Genomic DNA, 23,999 nt, shown 5'->3' on the forward strand with positions numbered 1-23,999 from the left:
CCTGGAGCTTCACGCTCTGCTACCGTCAACACCTCCATTCCTGGGTAACTCCTGGTGTCTCCCAATGGCTGCAGCTCGAGGGACAAAGGTTAGAAGTAGAGAAGGACTTCCCAACTTCCTAGGATGCTGGGCAAGGGGATAGGGAGTGAGGAAGAGTGGAGTGGCCACTTTTGGGGAACTTCCTGTGCCAAAATTCCGACGGTGTGTATCTGTGCCATACCCTTTTGGTAAAGGCATGGCCCATGCATCTATGTGGCCCACATCGATCTATCTCTCTGTGGCCCACACGTCTCTGCACGGAACATGATGCTGGTCTGTTTTGGGTCTCTCCCTCTCGGGCAGGCTTGGATGAAAAGGCAATGCTCTCCAAAGCACCACCCCACCTAGTGCCCTCTGGCAGACAAGTAGAGCCAGCCAGAGGCAGAGGGATAGGGGTGCAGGGGAGGACTGGGGTCCTGTTGTACTGCTCTCCCCTTTCCAGCCCCATGATTGGCTTTGCTTGCACTCTCTCTGTGTCTCTCCCTGCCCGCCCTCCCTGTCTATGGCTCCATTTTCTGTGCCTCTCTTCATCTGTGACTCTGGGTCTCCCAGGGCCCTTTCTGACCTCTCGGTTGTGGGCACCATGCCAGGCGGTCTGGCCACCCCCGATACAACAGGTATGGCTGCCTCTCCCAGCCACACCACTCGTGCCACTGTGCAGGGTGGGGAGGAAGTGACTGGGGGTTTGGAAGACTGGGTCCTGACCTCTAGGCCTAAGCAAGTCACATGCCTCCTGGACATTCTTGGGTCTCTACCCCTTCCCTGTCCTAAGCATGGATGCCTGGGGTTCTTCCTCCCTCGGGCAAGAAGGTACTGTGATCATTCTTTTGGAAGTCCCCCCTCATGCCTAATCTTCCTCCCTCCTGCTCCAATCACAGCCCCTTTTCCGGAGGAATCAGTCCTTTCAAAGTGGGGCAGTGGTTTGTTTTTGTTTTTTTTTCCTCCTCAAATTCATTCTTACAATTCTTATGCAAGGAAGAGGCTGATAGGGATCAGAAAATCATTTCACCCCCACGTGCCCAAGTTCCCTTATCAGACTGGGGAATCTCAAAGCAGGGGACAAGCAGCCTGGAGGGGGCAGAGGGTGGTGGTGGTGGCTTGGAACTCTGGAGCAGTCACCGACTTGTTTTCCCTTCCTCCCCACCCTGTAAACCACAGAAACCACTTAAAGCTCAGTGCAAGCCTGCCCTTCCAGGGAGGGCTTGGGGGTGTGAAGGTGGAAAGTATGTGGGGCCTGGGCAGCCTGCAGGCCCCATATACCCCAGCCCCATCCTTCAAGGGTCACCCCCTCTGGGAAGTCCAATTCAAGTCCAGTTCAACGATGAGGACCACTTTTCTTGGGTCTTTTCTAGGCGGTCCATGCCTGGGGAAGCCTCGACCCAGGGAGGGGCTATAGCTCCTCCCTCAACCATTAGGGAAAAGTGCAACCCAGGCTCTACAAACATCTGTGGAGCCCGTGGCCTCCACCCCTCCCCCTTCGTGTCACAAAGGCCACCGTGGGTGGAGGGAACACTGGGAGTTTGACCCCAGCTCCTGGCCCTGAACTTTCCATGGTGACCCTGCCTGTTCCACTCATCTGTCAATTAATGTCTGTGGTCACTTGGGCCTGGACACAGCAAGGAGTGCTGTGAGGCAGGGGCTGTCATTTTTGGAGCCACAAGACTTAGATAAGAACACAGCCTGCGATTTATTAGTCTTCAATTACCACATGGGTAAAAAGGGGATGATAGCAACTGTCCTGTGAACAGGCTTTGAGGCCCCCCGCTGTGTGCACACAGGAGGGGTTCTTAGTCCCTTATTTGTCCCAGGGCACATTTCTGTGGCTTTAGTTAACTAGCAAGTTCCTCTGGGGACACTGGCCTCCAGCACAGGGGGACAGCTCACAGCTGTGGCCTGAGTGAGCTGCTCTTTTAGTCCCCACCTCACAGCCCCCTCGGAGCAGCAGAGTAGGGTGGGGCATCTGGGGGAGCCAGGGTCCTAAACCTTCTTTGCAGCTGGGCCATTCCCAGGCATTTTTACTTAACCTCTCTGATCTCTCTCAGTAGAATAACAATACCTAACTTACTGCGTGGTTGTGATGATTACTGGGATAACACAGGTAAGCTACAGGACCTGGTCCAAAGTACTATGGTTAAAAAAAGATGTTTTGGCCCATGCCTACCTCTTTCCATTTCTTTTTTTTTTTTTAAGATTTTATTTATTTATTCGACAGAGATAGAGACAGCCAGCGAGAGAGGGAACACAGGCAGGGGGAGTGGGAGAGGAAGAAGCAGGCTCATAGCGGAGGAGCCTGATGTGGGGCTCGATCCCAGAACGCTGGGATCACGCCCTGAGCCTAAGGCAGGCGCTTAAGCGCTGTGCCACCCAGGAGCCCCTCTTTCCATTTCTATAGTCGTCCCTTCTCTTTATCTGACTCCCCTTTCCTAGGCCCCTTCCTGCTTTCTTTTTCTCCATAACATATTACCAAGTAACTTTTTTTTTACATTTTACTTCTTCATTTTGTAACTTGTCTGATCCCCTATGTCTGTTTCCACCACTGGCACCTCAGTGGGGCCTCCCTACCTTGTGTTGCAGGAAAGCATGAATGAAAGTTGGATGGCCTCTACATTTCTTTCCAGGCACTTTCAAGGGGGCATCACATCCAGGTGCTCACCAAAGGTTGTGATGGGGGGATTTGGGGCTGAAGTAGGACAGTGTTAAGGACAGAGCTAGACCCATGGGTGATTTCACAGACTGAAAAATGGGAGAGCTGTCATTCTAGGGAAGGAGAAGACCCCTTTCAGAGTGACCTGGGTGGGAGGTGGCAGCTGGCGCTTAGAGATATTATAGCGAGGGGATTAAAAGCCCGGACTCTGGAGCCAGACCCTCCGGGTTCGAATCCTAGCCCTGGTCCTCACTATAGGAGTAAAGCCCAAGGTCACATTGGCTAACGATAGTACTTAGCCCTCCCGGGAGTCGCTGGGAAGAAGCAATGAGTTAACAAGTCGTTGAACAGTTCTTGCTGGGTGATAATCCTGTAGGTGTTAGCTCTTATTATTGTTTGGTCAATGCTACCACCTGGTGGACAGCTGGAGCAAGCGTTCCCTGGCCTTGGGCGGGGGCTGCTGGCGGGGGTACCTCACCGGGGAGGGAGCCGGCGGCGTAGCGATCTGACGGCAAGTACGTGTGTGTTGTGTTAGCATCACACAGGCGGAGGTTTATCAGGATCCCGCAGGTCCGTCCCTAGTTCAAGGCACCAAGGAAACTGAGAACGGGCCCCAGGCGAAGGGGGAAAGAAACTGGATTGGCCCAGTGCCGTCCTCCTCCTCTCCCACCCTCCCCCCTTTCTTCCTTTAAGCCTGGCTTGAGCCAACCAGGAACCAGCTCCAGGGAAGGTGGAGAGAGAGGGAGAGAAAGAGAGAGAGAGAGAGAGAGAGAGAGAGAGAGAGAGAGGGAGAGAGAGAGAGAGAGAGAGAGAGAGAGAGAAGAAGAAGGTCACTGCTGACGTCAGGGACATTCAGGTAGGAGGTAAACACAATCTGACCTACATTTATCCATCTCCTTCCCCACCCTCCCCCGACTCACTGCGGTAGCCTTTTCCCGGCATCTTTGAGAGGAGCTTTCACACTCAGGTAGGACGCCCTCCCCATCTCAATCCTTGGAACGTTTTATCTCCACCATTCTCTCCTCCAAGTGCTTCTCAGACTCTTGGCTGCAGCTTCGCCCCCTAGGGTGACACAGGCATAGGCAAGAGAGAGGACACCTAACTCAGCACCGTGTGCTGACATATCCTGACTCACTCTCAAGACACAGAAATGTCATCTCTCCTCAGGACAGATGAGGAGATAGATGAGGGGGGACTGCTGATTTCCCCTGTGCAGCCCCAAGGAGCCCCCTGGGGGAAGGTGGCTGGTGTTGGTTTCCGGCACAGAGGTTTTTTCTGGAGCGACTCAGTGATGGGAGGGCCCCTGAAGGGGTGGAGGCCGTTTTGGACAGGGCCCTAGGACCTACCCAGCCCAGACCTATTTACCTAGCTTCAGCGTCTCTGGGGGATGGAGCCCAGGATTGCTGATGTCTGATTATTCTAACGCTCACTCAAGTTTGAGAACCACCCTTGCCGTCTGCTCCAGCTCAGTGCGAATGAGCTTCTTCCATCCCTGGTACAGCACAGGCAGAAGGAAGAGAGCAGGCTGCAGTTCTGCGCGTAGGGTGCCAACGAGGGGAAAGGACATTTTATTAGCAAAAATAAATACAGGCTGGGCAGATGAAAAGAATGAATACTGCAGACCTAGGGGAGACCTCTTTGAGCAGGAGACAGTCTCTCAGTCTACAGGCTGAGATGGGCAGGCGCCAGGGAGGTCCCCGGACCTAATCCCCCACCCAAGGGGGGCAGGAGGGCAATGAGGGGCGTCTCACACTCCCCCAGCAGCACGTCTCTGCGGAAGCCTGCGCCCCTGTCCAGCACCTTGGCTCTCAGACTGCGGGCGGCCAGGTCTGGCGGGCCCAGCCCGTCGAAGAAGAAGTCCTCGTTGAAGATGGGGTTGGCGCTGCATCTGACCACGCGGCTCCTCTGGCCCCGTGGCCGGACGCGCGGCCGCAGCCTCAGCACCACGCAGCAGCCGCCGCCGCCGCTCCCGGGGCCGGGCCGCGAGCGCGGCAGGCCCTCGGCGCTCACTAGGCGCAGGCGCAGCCGCCCGGGCCCGGCCTGGTACTCGGCGGAGAGGCGCAGCTGGCCGCCGCGGGGCCCGAGGCGCAGCACGCTCTCCTTGGTCGGCCTCAGCTGGCAGCACAGGAAGTCCAGGTGGAAGAGCGGCGGCCCCGGTGGCCCGGCGCGGCGCTGCGCGTGCGGGCTGCCGTCGGCCGAGCTCGCCTCCTCCGGGGACAGCGAGTGCGGCCGGGGCCGGCCGGGGCCTGGCCGCGGCGAGCCGAAGGGCGACGACTCGGGGGACGAGGCCGTGTCGCTGTCGGGGGCCCGGCAGAGGCGCAGGTCCGGGGCGGAGACGTGCAGCCGGGCGTGCGCTGGGGAAAGCCCCCCGGCGGCGGTGGCGGCGGCGGCGGCGACGGGCGGCGGATGGAACAGGGACTCGCGCCGGCGCGTGTGCGGGCTCTCGGGCAGGAAGGCCCAGCCTTCGCGGCCTGCCAGGTGCGGCAGCGAACAGGCCGCGGGGAGGCTGCGCCCGGCCGGGGGCTCGGCGCCGCTGGCGTCCGGGAGCCGAGGCGGGATGCAGAACTGCGGGATGCTATCGGGAGTGAGCACGTTGGGACAGGCGCGCGCGGGCGGGCCCGGGGCTCGGCGCTTAGGGAGCAGGCTGGACGGCGCCCAGCGGGGCCTGGACTCCGGGGGCCCCAGCCTGTAGCCGGCTTTCTCCAAAAGCCACATGCAGTGGGGTGGGGGTGGGGAAAGTCCGAATTCCGTGAGATCTAGAGGGTGCAGAGTCAGCGTTCCCGGTGGAGGCCTGCGGAGGAGAGAAGAGGGCCGGAGGTGGGTGATAGGTTGGTCCACCACAGCACACTTCGCCCCGCACTTCGCCCCCGGCGCACGGGCCCCCCGTCGGAGCAGGAAAAACAAGGGGCGGTGCAGCCTGGGGTCCTGGGGAGAAATGGAGGGCACTGGACAGTCACATTTTCAGAGGCAGGCCTTAGACCTCCGAGATCTCAGACTCTGCCATTAGTGCTAAAGATGCCCATCACTGAGGAGTTCAAAGTCCCCACACACTCATTAGAACTCTAGGCTACTGTTAGAAGGGAGGAGCGTTCTCAGGGTATCAGAAGGTCTATAGTCACAAACACGGACACAGATTCCGAACCGTGCTGGTACACCCTGCTCCCCTGAAGACACACGGAGGCCCTAGGCCGACTTATCCCCTTCTCTCTCGCCCATCCCGAACTCAGACTCTCCTGCAGGTCTCCTCTGGTGCCTCTCGGGCTGCCTTGAGCAAGCCTCTCCAGACTGAGCCATCCTCCGGCCCTAGCCCCACCTGCCTCCTCTTGCTCCTCCCTCTCCTCTCTGAGAGGCTCCAGGCCAGAAGCAGACTTGCTGCACACCACCCGGGGCCGGTCCAAGGAGACGCACCTCTGGGGGTCACAGACTGCCCTCCTCCCCAAGCCCTGGTTGTCCTGCTCCAGCCTCCCAGCCCCACCGCATCCTGAGTCTGCGGGGCGGGACCGGCCTTTGGGCCGCCACTCCCACTCTCCACTACTCTCCCTAGGAAACCACTGAGCACAAAGGCGGTATTGATTCTCAGCCACCCCCAGAGCCCGCTCCCAGAGGCTCTGCCGCCACTCGCTCACCACACGCGGGGGCCCCACCCGTGGGACCGCGAAGTTCCGACCGTCTGCCTGGGAGTCCGAGCCCGTGGCCCTCTCGGTCAGATGCCCGGAGTGCAGGCCTCACCTGTGGGCTGTGGCTGGTGCCTGGCCTCTGGCTGGCAGGTGTTCAGAGCCCGGAGGGGAGCAGCTTCCTCTCCAGCCTGCTCCCCCAGCCCAGTCCTTCTGGGAGGAGCTGGCAGGGCCCTCCGTTGCCTACGTACGACCTCTTTTCCTGGATAAACAGAGCTCTGTCTCCACGGTCATCAGCCCGGCCTTCTTAACTCCTTCCTCCAGGTTTCTAGCAGCAAGCCAGTCCCGGTTCCAGCCTCCTCTGCTGGCCCCCTAGGAGGGCTGCAGGGAAGAAGGAAGTCGTCAGTGGGCAGTGGCCTCCATCCATCTGTGCTGCACAGGCCCCACTGTAGCCCTGGTAGGTGAAACCAATAGCCATGGTCACACAAACTGCATGTTCTGCCCTCCTTGCTGGACTCCTGCTTTGGCCCCCATTGGCCAGTTCTGGAGCCATCACAATAGCTCTCAGACACAGTGACTTGCAGTGACTAGTTCTCTGAACTACACTGGCTCAAGGAAAAGTGACCAGGATCCAGATTTCTGGACATAAAGACTGAGGACAGAGCTGCTTCTATCAGTGGGTCAAGCTCCAGCTAGCCTGTGCTCCTTGTCTTTGGCAGAAGGCTGTGAAACTGTAACATGGAGGGTACCTCTCCTCCCTTCCCCTCCCCTGCAGGCAGATCCTAGGAAGCACAGGCCACCGCTGGCAAGATGAGACCCTCAACTGCGCCCCTGGCCCTCAATCTCTCAAAGGCATCAGGCTCATTTCCTCCTTAGGATCTTTGCATAGGTCGTTTCCTCTCCTAGGACGATTCCCCCCTTTCATCCTTCAGATCTGGTGGCCCTCACTGACAGTCTCCCATCTAAATTAGGGGCTTCCGTTGTATACTTTCACAGCACCCCATACTTTTCCTTTCTGGCATTGGTCACAGGTTTGTTTTTTTTTCTCTGTGATTTTTGTATGTGATTATTTAATGTCTTTTTTTTTTTTAAGATTTTATTTATTTATTCGACAAAGAGAGACAGCCAGCGAGAGAGGGAACACAAGCAGGGGGAGTGGGAGAGGAAGAAGCAGGCTCATAGCGGAAGAGCCTGATGTGGGACTCGATCCCATAACACCGGGATCACGCCCTGAGCTGAAGGCAGACGATTAACCGCTGTGCCACCCAGGCGCCCCTATTTAATGTCTTATTAGACTGTAAGCATCATGAAGACAGTGCTTAGCACAAGACAGGTGCTCAATCAAGATTTGTTGAATGAGTTAATGACATGAAGCAAAATTATGCCTCAGTCAATTTATTCATTCATTCACTGTGCTGGGTGCTGGGGATGCGCAGAACGGGGAGCAGGCTAAGGGGGGAGACAGACAGTGAACATGCGAACGGCAGCAAGATGCAGGAAACAAGATGGTTATTTTGACATCTGCTACTTGAGAGTTTTGGAAGAGCATGTGTTTCTTTTGTGGAGCTCCCTGGTGACCTCAAGCCCTCCAGGCTCATGCGCTGACACAGTGCAGCCCTGGGGAGCGTGGTCTGTGTGGAGTGCTGCAGCCAAGAACTCAAGGCTTTGGCATCAGTCAGATGGGTTTACCAGCTGTGTGATCTCTGGCACATAACTTAGTCTCTCTGGGGTTCACCTTTCCCATCTGGAAGAGGGAGAAAAACATACCTGACTCTCAGAGTTGGTCTGAGGATTAAGTGAGATAACATATGGGCATCAGTTCAGCTCACTTCCGCTAAAAGCACAAGAGAACAGAAACCCCAACTCAATCTGACTTGACAACAAGACATTTTTGGCTTCTATAGTAAGAAGTCCAGAGTAGGGTAGAGCGGTGCCTGGGTGGCTCAGTCATTAAGCGTCTGCCTTCGGCTCAGGTCATGATCTCAGGGTCCTGGGATCGAGCCCCGCATCGGGCTCCCTGCTCAGCGGGAAGCCTGCTTCTCCCTCTCCCACTCCGCCTGCTTGTGTTCCCTCTCTTGCTGTATCTCTCTCTGTCAAATAAATAAAATCTTAAAAAAAAAAAAGAAGTAGGGTAGAATTCAGGGAAGTTTGATTCTGTGGCTTCGTTCATTCATTGAGTTGCAGACTGTCCACAATGTGCCAAGCGCTGTGCTGGACTGGAGGCTATAGCAGTGAAAAAACAGATACACCTCCTAGGCAGGTGAAGTTGATACTTCAGCAGAGGAAGAAAGATAACAGACACAAAAAAAATTAGTAAAAAAAGGTACCGTTTATGAGAAGGAAAGCAGTGTTGGGAAGAAAATAAAGTAGGGAAGGATCATAGAGGAGCGCTCAATTTTAAATGGGGTGGTCAGCGATGGCCACCTTGAGAAGGAAACATTTCAGTAATGACTTGGAGAGAGGAAGGTTTTCTGAGGGAAAACATTCTAGGCAGAAGGAATCATCAATGAGTGGCTCTCAGGCATAAGCATGCCTGGAGTGTTCAAGGAGGCAAACTGGTCCGCACAGCTGGAACAGAGGGAGTGAAGGGGAGATGGAATCAGAGGCGTAACAGGGCCAGATGCTGTAGGGACTTGTAGCCACTGTGACAGTTTTAGCTTTTACTTGAGCTGAGGAGTGATATGACTTGCCATGTATTAAAAGGGTTGCTCTGGTGACTATGTTGAGAACAAAATGAAGGGGATAAGGGCATAAATAGAGAAACCAGATAGACTATTGAAATAATCTTTGCACAAGATGATTGGGGCATAGATCAGGGTTGTAGTAGCCAGTTTCTAGATCTGTTCTGAAGATCAAGTCAATAAATGGATCCTCTCCGTCTAAAGAGAAAGAATGATCCAAGGTTTTTGGCCTGAGCAACTGGAAGAATGGAGTTACTGTTTGCTGAGAAGAGGAAAGATTAGGAGCTCAGTTTTGGATCTATGAAGTTTTACTTGCCTGCCAGACATCTAAATGGAGACATTGAGTAAGCGGTTGCATATATGAACCTGGAGCTCAGAGGAAAGGTCCAGACTGGAAATGTAAGTGTGGGCACAAGAGAAATGAAGATGGACTTTAAAGTCAAGAGCCTTGATGAAGTATGGGTAGAAAAGAGTAAGGATCCTGGGCTCCAGGCTCAAGAGGGAGAAGCAGACTCCCCGAGGAGCAGGGAGCCTGATGAGGGGCTCGATCCCAGGACCCTCAGATCATGACCTGAGCTGAAGGCAGACACTGACTGAGCCACCCAGGCACTGGGCATGCCAACAGTCAGAGGGGAGAGGAGGAGAACCAGCTGTGCCAGATGCCGTGGCAAGATCCAGTAAGGTGAGGACTGAGAATTGATCATTGGATTTAGCAATGCAAAGCCATCAGTGACTCTGCCAAGAGCAGTTTCGGTGCAGTAGTGGAAGCAAAGCTTGGTGGAAGTGGGCTGCAGAAAGATTAGGGGAAAGAGACAAAAAACAAAACAAAACAAAACAAAATACCTCTCTTGAAGAATTTGCTGAAAGAGCAGGGGGAAGTGGGGCAGTGGCCAAGGTGGGAAGTGGAATCAAGAGAGAAATTTTTATTTTTTTATTTTTTTAAAGATTTTATTTATTTATTTATTTATTTATTTATTTATTTATTTATTTATTTATCAGAAAGAACACAAACAGGGGGAGAGGCAGGCAGAGGGAGAAGCAGGCTCCCCACTGAGCAAGGAGCTGGATGCAGGATTCGATCCCAGGACCCTGGGATCATGACCTGAGCCGAAGGCAGACGCTAAACTGACTAAGCCACCCAGGTGCCCCAAGAAATTTTTTTAAAATGTATTCATTTGTGAGAGAGAGAGAGAGAGAGAGAATGAGCAGGAGGAGGGTCAGAGGGAGAGGGAGAAGCAGACTCCCTGCTATGCAGGGAGCCTGATGTGAGACTCAATCCCAGGACCCCGGGATCATGACCTGAGCTAAAGGCAGACGCTTAACCAACTGAGCCACCCAGGTGCCCCAAGAGAGAAAAAAAATTTTTTAAAAGATTTTATTTATTTATTTGACAGAGAGAGAGACAGCCAGTGAGAGAGGGAACACAGGCAGGGGGAGTGGGAGAGGAAGAAGCAGGCTTCCCACGGAGGAACCTGATGTGGGGCTCGATCCCAGGACGCTGGGATCACGCCCTGAGCTGAAGGCAGATGCCCAACAACGGAGCCACCCAGGCGCCCCAAGAGAGAAAAATTTAGATCACAGAAATAATGATATGTTTGTATGCTGATGGGAAAGATTTCACAGAAAGGGGAGAATTGGTAATGTAGAAGAGACAAAAGAGGATTAATGCAGCATTTTTCCGGAGTAGAAACAAAGAATAGGTGTTGGACATGGTAAATCAGTCTGGGGGTTGTCCTTTGCCTACTGTGTGGACAGTTCACCCAGTTATTGGAGGGAAGGTAGAATAACTGAGTAGAGGTAGAGGGTGGAGGAGTGGGTGGTGGGGACTTGTTCCCTCTGAGTGCTTCTAATTGCTCAGGAAGCAGGATGCAAGGTTACCAGCTGAGAGGGATAGTGGTTGGAGGAGGAGGTGACTCTAGGGTTTGAGTAGAGAGGACCAGGAAAGGAACAGTCACCCAGGAGGACAGGGGAGTGAATGCTCTAGGGAAGCGCAAGGTGGCTGCTGGGCAGTATTGCAGGCTTGCCTCTAGGATAGCAGCCATGACTTTATGCTGAGACCAAACAGCTTGCTTGGGAGATTTTTCTCCAGCTGTGTTCATTTGTACAGATGTAGGGGGAAAATGGGCCGAGATTTGGTTTAGGACTGTGCTCAGTCGCTGACAGTTCACTTTCTGGCTCCCTCTCTTTCCATTTCCTTCTCTTGGTGGATAAAATCAAGGGCACATACAAGAGCGCGCACCACCTGGGTCGCACGGCGGTGGGACTGAGAACTGAGTATAGATAATCCACAGCCTGGCTGCGTCAGTCAGGGTCTGGTGCGGAAAACAGCTCCTCCTGGGCAGTTCCACAGAAGGAGTTTGACACAGGAAACTTGTTACAAGGTGTTGAAAGAGCCGATGGGTTGGTGAAATGGTCTAGCAGGATCAGGAAGCGTGGAGACACAGCCACGATTTGAGTTGCCTTTCAAAGCAAAGAGAAGGGGAGAACTACCCTAACTTCTTGCTACTTCCCACCTTCCAATCTGTCACCTGAGCCTGTCAAGGACAGTGACAAAGGAACCTGGGAAATGTAGGTTGTGGTCACTGGCCCTGCACAATCTAAGGAGAGTGTGGGAGCAATAGGGATCTGAGAACCATCAATCAAATGACTGGCACACGGAGTAACCACAAGTTGACTTAATGAGAACAAGAAATCAGACCTGGAAGGAACTTAGACGTCACTCACCCGTCCTTTCATTTTGATAGAGCAGGGAACAGACCCAGAAAGCAATGATGTGCCAAACAGTAGCAGAGTTGAGGCTAGAAGCCAGATCTTCTATGTCAAAGAGCATCGTTTGTTTTCTTGAACCCTAGAGGTCTTTGGATTGGAGCAGAACTGCTCCCTCCAGTGAGGCCCAGAGTGCTGCCTGCTCACCTCTTCCAGCACCATCACTGCCACTCCTGCAGACCTTCACATGTGACCCAGGGCCCTGATCGCCTTCTTCCTGCTGGTGCCCTTGTAGAGGGACACCTGGAGGACTGGGCATTACAGAAGTCACCTGGGTTCAAGCCTGATGAAGAGGCAGGCAAGGGACAGGACTTTCCTCCGAGTAGGCAGGCAACTGCTACAAGGCTCCCTGGGCTTTTGGGTCTGCTGAGCTGTCTGTCCCGTGGCCTTGAGCATGACCTCAGGTAGCGTAAGTTGCTACAGTGCCCATTGTGGGCGGGCACTGGCAGGTGATGGGGTTGGTGATATACTGTGTCTTATGGCTCTGGCTCCTTACCCAAGACCTTTGACAAATGACCTAGCTCTGTAGCTCCAGGAAGGCCTTGGAGCCCTTTCTTTTGGAGCTGGTGTGAGCTATCAGTATCTCCTGCTTTCTCGAACTGGTTGTTCTTAAAATTGCATTATTCACTCTTTGGTTCTCTTGGCACTTGACTCAGGCACCTGGAGAAAACCTATCCTCTGCTTTTTTTTTTTTAGATTGATTTATTTATTTGACAGAGAGAGAGAGAGACAGTGAGCGCACAAGCAGGGGGAGCAGGAGAGGGAGAAGCAGGCTCCCCGCTGAGCAGGGAGCCCAATGTGGGACTCGATCCCAGGACCCTGGGATCATGACCTGAGCCGAAGGCAGACACTTAACTGACTGAGCCACCCAGGCGCCCTATCCTCTCCTTTAAGCAGAATAAGCTGCCACATTTGCCTGGATTCCAGTCCATCTACCTTTACAGTAGTTGCATTCCAGATGAATTGTTTTTTAAGTGTGGAGGCAGCAACTCCCCTTTTCTGCCTAGAAAGCTGTCATACTTGACCTCCTGGAGAAGAGAAGCATTTAGAAGTCTAGAGAAGTGTTCCAGCAGGTGATGACTTTATTTCCCTTACCGATATCCCTGCCTGCCCTCCTGGCCTTATCCAGTGAAGCCTGACATTCACAGCCCTACTATGGGGTCTTGCCTGAGAGCTTCCCACCTCTGTAGATTTCCACCCTGTGCCTGTTTCTGTTAGAAGTGCCAGGATGGGGGCCCCAGCTCCCGGAACCTCAGCCTAGGCCTGAACTTGAATTCTTCACTTTCTAGGATAAGGGTTTGGATATAGACTCTTCCTTCCTCTGCCCACCCTCCTCTCAAACGGAGACAGTGGTTGCCAGCTAGTCACCAAACCCTTTTCCCTTTCTTCCCCAACATAGAGTTAGACTGTATTTTCCAACCAACCTCCTTTTGTTGTTTAGTGGGGTCTTGTGACTAAGATCTGGTCAATGGAAATGCTTTGAGGCTTGATCCCCAAACACCTCCTCCCTTGTGATTCTCTCCTCTCTCATCTGGCAACTGGATGCCAACATCCAGGATGATTTGGGAAGTCATGTGGTAAAGACGGCAGAGGCGTTGTCAGCCAGATTTCTGGTTGAGTCCAAGACACCAACAACTGGGCTTTATGTCCGCTCTATTTAAAATATGGGTTATACTTCGGAGATGTAAGGGTTACCTGTCTCGGTATCTGGCTTTACCACACCTAATAATAAAATCCTCTGTGATGTGCCCCTTGGAGTTCCCGTTCTTCGGTAAAACCTCTCAGGTCCTTGAGCTCTTCCTGGGCATTGCCGGCACCCACTCCGTTTTGATGGCAGCCCGCCTGGCCCTGAGGAGCTGCTCAGTTTCCCACTTCTCTGCAGGCTCAGAGGCGGCTCCGGCGGCTCCAGGATGACAACTGCCTCCTCCAGTCGGTATTCTTCTCCTTCATGTCAGATCCTCCTTAAAAATGGGCCAGCGCACATGTTCTTTTTTCTCCTTTACCACTGTTTCCTTGCCTGACTTACCGGCCGCTGTCCTGCAGTCTTGCCAGCTGGCTCATGCCTTCCCCTCACCCCACGTCGGCGCACTCCAGATCCCCGTTCTCCACCGGCAGCCGGGTCTTCTGCGTGCCTCGGCCCATGTGTACCTGACCCCCACGGTGGCCTATCGCAATCAACACCCTTCTTCCAGACCTCTCTCCCCACTGAGAGCCTTGCCTCCTATTTCACCGAGGGTGCTGAAGTCCTCTGGCCTGAGCGCCCTCAGCCTCCCGTCCCACTGTGCGCTCGCCCTTCCACGCCTGCCGCGTTCACTGTCAGAGTCACCGGCGCTGTCCCCACGCGTGCTTCTGATCCGTCTCTAAGACCAGAGAGCTGTTCTGTGGGATGACAGCTCTCTCCCTCCTAGAGTTTCAGCCTCTCTCCGCTGGCTCCTTCCAAAGCAATTTATAAATATAGTCAACCCTCTTTCCTTAAATAACATCATCAATAAAAACAACATTCCTAGAAAGAATCATCTAGATTCACTTTGTCATTCCCAACCATTTTTTTCATTCACCATAATCTGGATTTTGCTCCTACCTGGCAAAGAAGACCCTTGCCTTCCTCATCACCGAAGGCAAAGGCCTGCTTTTAGTCCTCCTCTGTCTTGCCCTCTCTTTAGCATTTGACACAGCTGACCCCTCCCTCTTCCACATAGTCATTCCTGTCCTATCCTCAGTCTCTAGTGGCTTTTTGTCCTTTGCCCCAACTTTAAGCCTTAGTGTGACTGGCAGTTCTATCTTTGGCTCTATCCCTATCCTTCGTTTTTCCCCTTCCCCTCCTTTTACTCTGTATACTTCATTCCCGTGGTTCCACGTCCGTTTTTCTATTGATGACTCACAGACCGAGTCAGTGGGTCATCAGTCTCGAGCTCCAGACCACAAGTCCAAGTTCCTGCTGGTGCTCGCCATGTGACCCAAGTACCACGGCCTTCAAGCTCAATGGGTGGGAAACTCAGCTCAGTATCCACCCCCACCTCAAAACTGCTCCTCTGCACTCCAGGTAATGCCACCTGCAATTCCTAGGCCGGAAACTTGGCATCACCCTGGAAGACTCTTCACAAATCCACGACATATATTTAGGGGCAGAGTCCCACACTCTTGTTTGTGACGTGTTCCATCTCTTTCATCTTCAACATGTCAGGCCCTTACTATGTCTAGCTGGGGCCGTGCAGGGGTCTCCTAACCAGGGTCCCCACCTCCAGGCTTGCTGACCCTCCCTTTACTGTCACCAGTGTCATTTTTCTAAAAAACAAAACTTTATGTCACATGCCACCCCCCATCAGGCTACACCCTTTAAAGTCTTTCCTCACTGTGTGCTTGGCTCCTCACCCAGGGCCTGGCACCTGCAGCTGCTCAGGTCTCCTGGTGCTGAATGGGAAAGGGCGTGTGTGGGATGTGCTGGCAGGATTCTGACTTCCTGCTCCAGAAGGTCTGAACATGAGAATGAGGCCAGGAATCTGTTTATTCAGAGGAAAGCACCCTCTCCTTTACCTCACCAGTCACTTCCTGGGGACCCCTCCTTGCTCTGTAGTGGGTCCCAAATAGGCAGAGCAGGCAGCAGGAAGGCATAGTGACTGTTACTGGGGTGATTCGTTTTCCAGCTGCAGCTGAAGGAAAACACCTGCAGGAGAAGGGCACACTGAGTGGCAGGAGCGAGGGCAGAGACGGCAGGAGCTGGATGGGGGGCTCTGAGCACTTGCATCCCATTACCTGGTGCCTGATCCTGTCCTGGGGGAACAGGTCGGGCCACTTATACCTAGAAAAAAATCCTAGGCAGGTTCTCCTTCATCGGAGTCCACAGCAGGTGCCCAACCCCACTCTAAGAGGCTGGATCCCTGCTTGGGACTGCATCCTCTGCATTCTTCCTTCCATTTGTCCTGTGGGTGATGGTGGCAGGACAGAGTCTGGGGCTGGGGCTGAGAACCTCTTTACCTGAGCACTTGGCATAGACTGTCTGCTGGTCCCTGCTCTGGGCGATGCAGGACATGTAAACCTTCTGGTCCTCGATCTTCTCCACGTCAACGTTCAGTACAGCCAGCGAGCCCACAGGGATCAAGCTGGAAGAGGAGGTGGTTTAGCCCATCCCTCATCTGACTCCCTGGCCACCATCCCTTCAGCCCTCTGTTTCCCCAGCCTTCTCTTCGTCCCATTCTGCCTCGACGCTCAGGGCGCATTTGCACATTTCCAGAGTCTGACGGCAGAGGCTGTGCTCTGGCAGGGACTAGAGGGACAGCTGTGCAGTGGCTGGGGAAGGCGAACGGCAGACAGGGCTCCCGCACCCAACCACTGAGCATGGCCTCTCCTCAGTGGTAAAAGGGAATGACTCTGGCCAATACCCCAAGGATGCATACTTACTGTTTGAACCTGATGCTGAGGCTTACTGTGAGCAGTCCCTGTCCAGCCAGGTAAGCAGTTTTAGAGAAGGTCTCGTCCATCATGGCAGCCAGGGACCCTCCGTGTGCAAACCTGGGGGTGGGGCAGGAGCTAGGCCTGGGCTGCAAGCCTCCCTGCCACCCGCCCTGGTCCTGACCTGGAACCGCCCTGCCTCTGCCTTTCTCCGGGTGAGGAAAGGAAACAGAGCAGGATGCCCGCTGATCAGACTGGCCCGAGTCACTTCAGCTTTTCTCCCACGTGGCTTCAGCAGCGCAAGCACTCCCTGACATAATTGTTTTATTTCACCAGGAAAATGTGTTTTGTTTTTTTCTGATAAAGTTACTGGAAAAACATTTTTTTTCTGGTTCATCACCTAATTGCTGGCAGCAAATGCCATCATGGGGAAAGGTGCGCTCATACAGGGATGGCAAAGCCCCTGTGCTTCTCAGCTTGGGCTCTGAGGCATGGCCTTGGGCCAGCTCCCACCCTACCCGTCACTACAGCTGGTGCCGAGCCCACGTTTTCAAGGCAGGTAAATGTGAACCGTAACTTATGCCCTCTATAGTGCCAACAGGATGGCCTCCTGGGCGGTGCTGCCTGCAGAAAGCCCAGGGCCCCCTTCGGCGGGATGCTGCAAACACCTGCTTTACTTAGAGCGAGAGACGGTCATAAACTGACCTTCACGCCAAAGCCACTTCGCTGTTGGTTAGGCTGGGGAAAATAGATGGGTGCCCAGATCTAGACCACAGAGAACATGAAACAGATTCAATGTTCTGACCTTCACAAGCATGATTCTCCATGGACCAGGCCAGCTGCCCTGTTGTGCCCGCGTGGATTACCCTCCTGTTCCCACCACCAGGAGGGGAAAGAGCTGGGGGCCATGGAACCACACTCCCCTGGTTTGACTCCATGCTCCTCTCACTGCCTGTTCGATCTTGATCAAGTTGCTAGGTTGTTGAGCTGCTAAGTTGCTAAGCTTTTCTGAGCCTAAGTTTTTCCACTATAAATTGTGAATAAAAATAATTCCTATTTCATCAGATTACATGGGGTAATGTTTACAAAACCCCCTACTTACACATTGCTTGAAAGAGGGAAAAAGAAGTTGGTGCCAAAGAACCCCAAACCTGCTCTTCCCTTGTTATCCTCCTTGGCCAGACAGGGGTCCCATTGGCAAGCATGTGGATTTTGCAGGACAGCTCTTAGCCAGCCAGCAGCCTATCCCTCTTCATTGCCTACGGGCTGGGTGGATACTTGTGACAAGATAGAAAATATACATTGGTCTCTGCCCTGGATTCAGCACAGCGCTGTTGAAACCCTCGTAACTTCCTGGATGATGGAAGTGTCTTGTTCTACTGAGGTCACTCTGGGCGGGCTCCTGGATGGCTCCTGGATGGGGACTGGTCCCCAGAAAGACCAAGCCATGATTAGAAGCTTCTAGAAAAGGGAGAAGGGCTGGAAATGGAGTATACGATGGATCATGCTGGCATGAGGAAGCCTCCATAAAATCCTAGTGGCATGGAGTTCAGAGAGCTTCCAGGCTGGCAAACACAGGCACAGTGGGAGGGTGATGCACTCTGACCCCACAGGGACAGAAGCTCCTGCGCGCCTGCTTGGGACACTCCCAGACCTCGCCTTACGTGTGTCTTCATCTGGCTGTTCTCCTATATCCTTTATCATATCCTTTAATAAACTGCTAAATGTAAGCGTTTCCCTGAGTTCTGGAAGCCTCTCTAGCAAAGTAATTGAACATGAGGAGGGGGTTGTGAGAACCACTGATTTGTAACTGTAGGGGCCAAGGCAAGCTGCCCTAAGATGGGCCACTTTGGCATGAATACTATTTTGAGTTGAAGGCAATCGAGACCCTGTGGGGTCAAGAGAAACTTTAGCCCCTCCCTTCACTACATAGAAGAATTTAAATTGGGGGTCTTTCCCAGAATAAATGTTATTACCAGAGACAAACTTTACCTGAGTGACTGACCCATCTATATGGCAGGGCAAGCATCTAATTACCAAGCATCTGCTCTTCCTTTTATTGCCCTGTGAAGTGCAGTCCTTCCCTTCGAAGTCCCAAACCCCTGCCCCCTGCTCCTTAGTTCAAGATGACATATAGTCTTCATTTTGCCTGTCTTCAGAATTTCCATGTCCGTGTGGATTTCCTGTATGTACACTACTAAACTTGATTTTCTCCTGTTAATCTGTCACATGTCAATTTGATTCCTAGTCCAGCTGGAAGGAACCTTGAAGGGGACAGGAAATTCTTGCTTCCCGACACAGCCAAGTCAGACAGAAGTTGTGGGAACCTGAGGACCTGCTACTTGCTATTGGAGTCTGAAGTGGGGGCAGTCTTGTGGGCTGAGCCCTTACCCTGAGGGATTGGATGCTGTCTCCAGGCAGATGGTGTCAGAATGGAGTTAAATTGTAGGACAGCCAGTGGGTGTCACAGAATTGCCTGGGAAAACCTACACCCATTTGGTGATGAGAAGTATCAGAAGTAAAGTGTCCGATGTGAGTAATCAAGGAGACACACAGGAGAGAAAAACATAGTAGGCAAGAACTGTTTTTTCTCCCTGCACAGTAGACAGACTGAACTGGGTATTTCTTTCTATTCAGTATTAATCTCTTCTCTGAACCCCTCAACCACTGGCTTCAGTGTTGGATGGTCCTCCTCTAACTCTCCTGTTCAAAACAAAACAAAAATCAGCTACACTTCACCCCCCATCCTTGCCTTCTGGGGTTTTCCTCTTCAGAATGAAGGGCATTCCTGACCTGTGTAGGCTCTGACCTAGTCCTCCAGTGTCTGATTCATCAGTTGGAAAATCAGTGTCCTCATGGAAGATGCCTTTGGGATGGCCAAAGTGACCAAAGGCTGCAGTCTGAATCCATGACCTGCGGAGGTGCTGACATCTATCAAGATCTCTGAATTTAACTGCAGCTGAGTCCCTCCCAGGCCTTGGGACCCTAAAGCTGCTCCCCATCCTTCTTTCTCCCTTGTAGGAACTCTGGCACCACCAATTGCCTTCAGTGACTGTCTAAAGAAGGAACAGGGATGGAGGAGAAGACAGACAACCATGGATTTGGTGGCTCAGTGGCCTTTGGCAAGAGGCTCAAGGCCAGCTTGATTTCCCTTGTGAAATTTGCCTAGTGTGAGTTCCTTCCTGGGCCTATCCCAAGTTTGAAGGCAGCAGAGTATAATGGAGAGCCAATGGATTGGAGTCCCAGATCCTGGGTTCGAAACCCGATCTGATTTGGTTTTGTGTGCTACCTTTCCCCTCTGTGCCTCCGTTTGCCCCTGGGCAGAACATGAAGTCTGGAGAGATGGTGTCTGATAGCTATATTGTGCCATATGATTTGTGAGTACATACATATAGTCCCATATTTCGTATCTTTCAGTCATTCTGGGAGCTGGATATTGTTGCCCCAGGTTTCAGATAAGAAGGCTGAAGGCCAGAGGTTAAACTGCTTGCTTAGGGTTCCAAGGCCAGCAAGGCACAGCAGGACTGAAAGCCTGGCTCCAGATCTTGTCCTCTTCCAAGTTCACAACACCTTTCTCAAAGTGGCCTCTAAAACCACCTTCTTACTGGAAAAACCTCAGACCTCCATAAGGAGGCTCTCCTTATCTGCACAACGGGGATTGGGCCAGATGACCCAGAATGTCCCTCCAGGCCTGGTGTTGAGACAGGAGCCCAGTGCCCACCACCCCCACCCAGCTCCTTAGGGAGAGGTACAGACTCTGAGGCCTGGTGTGTGGCTCATCCATCAGCTGAGCCGAGCCCAAGAAGCAGCCGAGGACATCCACCCAGGCCCTGCCTGTGGCTTACCCTGGGGCCCCCTCCAGGTAGGGGCCAGGTTGGAAAAGACAGATGGACTTCTTCTTGGATGGGTGGAAAAAAATGACATACTCGTAGCCTTGTCCTTCCACTTGGATGCACCTGGTGAAGATGCGCCAGTCCCTTTCGTCTACGGAGAGATGGGCAGTGTTGCAGCTGGAGAAGGGCATGCGTGAGTGCATGGGGCCAGTCGGGATGCAGGGCCAGTCATTCAGCATGAGGGGTGGAGCCCTGCCTCAGGCACAGGGTCCAGGAGGGAACCGGAGGACACCCAGGCTCTGCCATCAGGCAGTGTTCAATCTGAGAGCGGAGACACAGCCCTCTCCTCAGGGAGCCCCCAGTCTGGTGGGAGAAACACTCAGGAAGTTCCCTGGCTGAGGGGCAGAGATAGGCTCATGGCCAGATCAAAACTTCGACAGAACTTAAACGGTGGAAATAAAAAATGTAACATGTAATTCACGTATAATTCAAAATAAAAACAGTACTAAACAGTAAAATCGGGACGCCTGGCTGGCTCAGGTGGCACAGCATGCGCCTCCGGTCTTGAGGCGGTGGTGAGTCTGCACCCCATGCTGGCTGTGGAGATTACTTAAGAATAAAAGCTTTTAAAAAGGCCACAGTAAAATAAGTGCAGAAAAGTCCACCAAAGTTCTGATTTTCCCCCCAAGACAACTACTACAACAACTACATCCTTTTTTGATGGTTACCAAATACTTCGAAAAAAAAATATTTTGGTGACCCTGCTTTGTGGCATAAACGCAAAGGTCATCTGCCTGCTGTACCACCCATTCATCAGTGGGCAGGAAAACCACACATATGAATGAGAGAGACAAGAAAACAGGGACGTGTGTGAGCCATGGGCATGTGCACACACACACACGCATCCACACACATGAGGAGAGTGGAGGTGGAAAGTTCTACCCATCTGATCTGGTGGGTGTTTGGGGAGACTGGCTATGGACCCAGTAGAGCAGGGATGGTGTGCCGAGGCCTGCGGTGGGGGAGGCAGGCCCCAGGGCCTTCACTGGGTGGAGAGGAGGACTTGGGATAAGGCTTGACAGTATGGGAAGAACACCCCGTGAGAAGGCAGAAGGGGGGGGGGCTGAGGGGCTGTGCTCAAGGTGTGGCTCTTGGCTGGGAGCAAAGGCCAACACTGGGTTGTGTTCTCTTGGATGGGAGGAGGGGGACCAGAGATCAGAATTCTTTTCCCTTCTCCTCTCCCGGCCTGGGGCTGCAGCATCAGAGGCAGGTCAGACACAGAAAGAACTTTCCGCTGAGAACTGGAAGGGAGCTTGCGGATCTCCTTCCCGAGGCCATGAGAGTCAGCACAGAAGGGGACTGGCTGAACTCACCTGGGGGATGGGGAGCACGTGTGCCCATAGGCCCTTCCAGGCCAGGCCTTACCTGAGGGCACTGCTAACCCCAATGGGAGCTTCAGCCCCTGGATGTGGTCTCTGTTGGACTTGAAAGAGGGCAGTTTGACCCAGCCATCAGTCTTGGTCTTCTCCTGCAATTCATGGTACAGGCTCAGCATGTCTGGACACCAGCTGGCATTGGGAAGCGCATAATCCTTCAAACCTGTCTTCTCCAGACAGAATCTTGAGACCTGTGCAGGAAAAATCAGGGAGATTAAACAGCTTCCTGGGGGACGGGGGCTGCTGCTTGGGCTGTGGAACCTCTAGGTGGTTTGCTCCTGGGTTCTTGGCTCCTCAAGCCCTTCCACCAGTGTTGACTTAGAGGAAGCAGCCCGTTTTCCTTGCAGACGGTTAGGGGACACCTGTGGGTGACTGGCAAGAGGACGCTAAAGTGCAAAGGAAGGAAAAAAAAGGAACCGGGGCTGACAAGTAGAGGCATACTGCTCTGTGGTGTGCCTTACAACTGTCCTGTTTAAAAACCTGTGAGCTGTTCTTTGAGGCTAAGAACTGCTAGTCTAAGCCCCACTGTACAGATGGGGAAACTGAGGAAATATGGCCAAGGCTGCCAAGCTTGTGAATGTGAGAACTGATGGTCAGACTAGAGCCTGTCCTGAGACACTGTCTACCCAGTCATTGAGGGTCATTGTTACCACCCCCTTACCTCAGGGGCTATTCCAGCTCTGTCTACAGCTGTGGGTCTGCCCAGGCAAGGTGATCTTTTGAAACATGTTCTGGGTGCCCGAAGAAGTGTGATATTATCTTTGGGAAAAGTGAGCCCTCTGTGGCATCACACACTCACGGATCAGTCACAACTGTGGGCAGAAGGCTGGCTGCTCGCCAAATCGCACACAGGGTCCTCCATCTAGCCATGTCCCAGTGATCTGAGTTCCACAGGAGGAAAGTGACTCATTGGTGGCCACACAAGATTCAGACCAGGATGCAAGTCTCCTGGTGGTCTTGGTTTTGGATCTGGGCTTCTTGGTCTTCCTCCCTCCCTCCCTTCTTTCCTCTCTTTCTCTTCTTTTCTTTCTTTTTTCTTTCTTTCTTTCTTTCTTTCTCTTTCTCTTTCCTTCCTTCCTTCCTCCTTTCTTCCTTCTTCTCTTTCTTGCTTCCTCTCTTTCTCTCTCCCTCCCTCCTCTTTCTTTTCCTTCCTTCCTTCCTTCCTTCCTTCCTTCCTTCCTTCCTTCCTTCCTTCCTTCCCTTTCTCCCTCCCTTCTTGCCTTCCTTCTTCCCTCACTTCCCTCATTTTTCTTCCTTTCTCCCTTCCTATCTTTAGGCCCAACATGGGGCTCGAACTCACAACCCTGAAATCCAGAGTCACCTGAACAACCAGCTAAGCCAGCCAGGGGTCCCTTGATCTGGGCTACTTGATATCCCAAGAGCACCTTCCCTTTGCCAAATCCAGTAGCTCCCCAACACACTGCCCACTTGCCCCAGCCATCATCTGGGAAGAGGAAATTTGGGGTACTCCTTATGCCCTAGGCCCCCAAGAGAACGGCGCCTACCTGGCCGAGCTGGGAACTTACTCACCAGGGAGTCCGTGGAGGATCCGAATGTTGAAGTGAGGATGAGTCTGGGCAGGACCTGGGGGACACCAGGAAGGACTCTGTGCTGGCTAAGTCTTCCCGCCACCTGGAAGCCTCTCCTTAACATGGCTGAGCTCTGAGGTTGGGCTGGTAGGACTGCTGGCAGACTCTTGAGAAGGCAGCAAAGTGGGTGAGCACTTGGTGCTGCTGGTGCAGTACGAGCCTCTCTCCCTTTCTGTCACATGGCTTTCCGCAGCAGTCTGCCTCTGCAGGTGACAATTAGGCAAGGCTGGGCTGGTTCGACACAACACCCACAGATGTTTGGGGCCTTTAGCTGGTCCCAAGCCCCACCCCGCGCTTGGGGAGGAGCAGATGTGCTTGGGTATGAACGCCTAACAGGACTGGCCTGAGTCCAGAAAGAAACTTTTGTTAAAGAGAAAAAAAGTGGGGGGTGCCTGCGTGGCACAGCAGTTAAGCGTCTGCCTTCGGCTCAGGGCGTGATCCCGGCGTTCTGGGATCGAGCCCCACATCAGGCTCCTCCGCTGGGAGCCTGCTTCTTCCTCTCCCACTCCCGCTGCTTGTGTTCCCTCTCTCACTGGCTGTCTCTATGTCTGTCAGATAAATAAATAAAATCTTTAAAAAAAAGAAAAGAAAAGAAAAGAAAAAAAGTGTATAAAGAAGTAGCATACGGTACATGGGTACTCGGACAGCGGCCCTGGAGTGTTTGGGAGGCAATCCAAGAAGACTCCCAGAAAATTCCCAGAAAGGTCAGGGAGGTCTGTCTCTTGGTTGGAGAGTGTTGGGGGAGCGTGTGTGTCTGTTGGTGGAGACTTGCGGCGCGTGCTCTGCAGCAAGACCCCATCAGACCTCTGGTATGGTCCTGGCACCCAGAAAACCGATTCACGGCCCCTGGCCAGAGCTTCCTTTATCCCAGACAAGGGGTCACTCAGAGGGGCCTCCACCTGCTGGCCCCTGGAGGGGATACCGGTGAGAAGGAGAAGGTCTTAGAGGCAGAGACGGCGAATCATTTGGGAGCAGGCAGCTTAGCAAAGGTGCTTTGGGAACCCCAGG

At 53.2% G+C, this 23,999-nt stretch overlaps 2 protein-coding genes across 3 annotated transcripts; both read right to left on the reverse strand.

Annotated features, from left to right (window-relative positions):
• Window positions 1–4,018: 4,018 nt before the first annotated feature.
• On the reverse strand, window positions 4,019–5,398 carry C2CD4D (C2 calcium dependent domain containing 4D). The gene has a single exon (XM_045790513.2). The coding sequence runs from the start codon at window positions 5,396–5,398 to the stop codon at window positions 4,346–4,348; it is 1,053 nt and encodes a 350-aa protein (XP_045646469.1). The 3' UTR covers window positions 4,019–4,345.
• A 7,028-nt stretch (window positions 5,399–12,426) lies between these two features.
• THEM5 (thioesterase superfamily member 5) lies at window positions 12,427–23,374 on the reverse strand. 2 transcript variants are annotated; one of them, XM_045790512.2, is made up of 6 exons: window positions 22,933–23,374; window positions 21,392–21,593; window positions 19,979–20,117; window positions 16,143–16,253; window positions 15,720–15,844; window positions 12,427–15,408 (listed from the first exon to the last, which is right to left on the reverse strand). In XM_045790512.2, the coding sequence occupies exons 1-6, from the start codon at window positions 23,053–23,055 to the stop codon at window positions 15,365–15,367; spliced, it is 744 nt and encodes a 247-aa protein (XP_045646468.1). In that variant the 5' UTR covers window positions 23,056–23,374; the 3' UTR covers window positions 12,427–15,364. The 2 variants fall into 2 exon arrangements, with proteins under 2 accessions (XP_045646468.1, XP_045646467.1); XM_045790511.2 differs by having other exon boundaries at window positions 12,427–15,844.
• Window positions 23,375–23,999: the final 625 nt, after the last annotated feature.

Source organism: Ursus americanus, chromosome 12 (assembly GCF_024610735.1).
Source record: "Ursus americanus isolate L20-20 chromosome 12, mUrsAme1.1.p, whole genome shotgun sequence".
Classification (NCBI taxonomy): Eukaryota; Metazoa; Chordata; class Mammalia; order Carnivora; family Ursidae; genus Ursus; species Ursus americanus.

What these genes read in the sequence shown, in the direction of transcription:
- C2CD4D (XM_045790513.2), bottom strand. Translation starts at nt 5,398, where the DNA reads ATGTGGCTTTTGGAGAAAGCCGGCTACAGGCTGGGGCCCCCGGAGTCC.
- THEM5 (XM_045790511.2), bottom strand. Translation starts at nt 23,055, where the DNA reads ATGTTAAGGAGAGGCTTCCAGGTGGCGGGAAGACTTAGCCAGCACAGA. An exon ending in TACCTGGAGGGGGCCCCAGG is followed by an intron (nt 16,254 to 19,978) that starts GTAAGCCACAGG and finishes CCCCACCCCCAG; the next exon opens with GTTTGCACACGGAGGGTCCC. An exon ending in CTCAGCATCAGGTTCAAACA is followed by an intron (nt 15,845 to 16,142) that starts GTAAGTATGCAT and finishes CTCCTCTTCCAG; the next exon opens with CTTGATCCCTGTGGGCTCGC.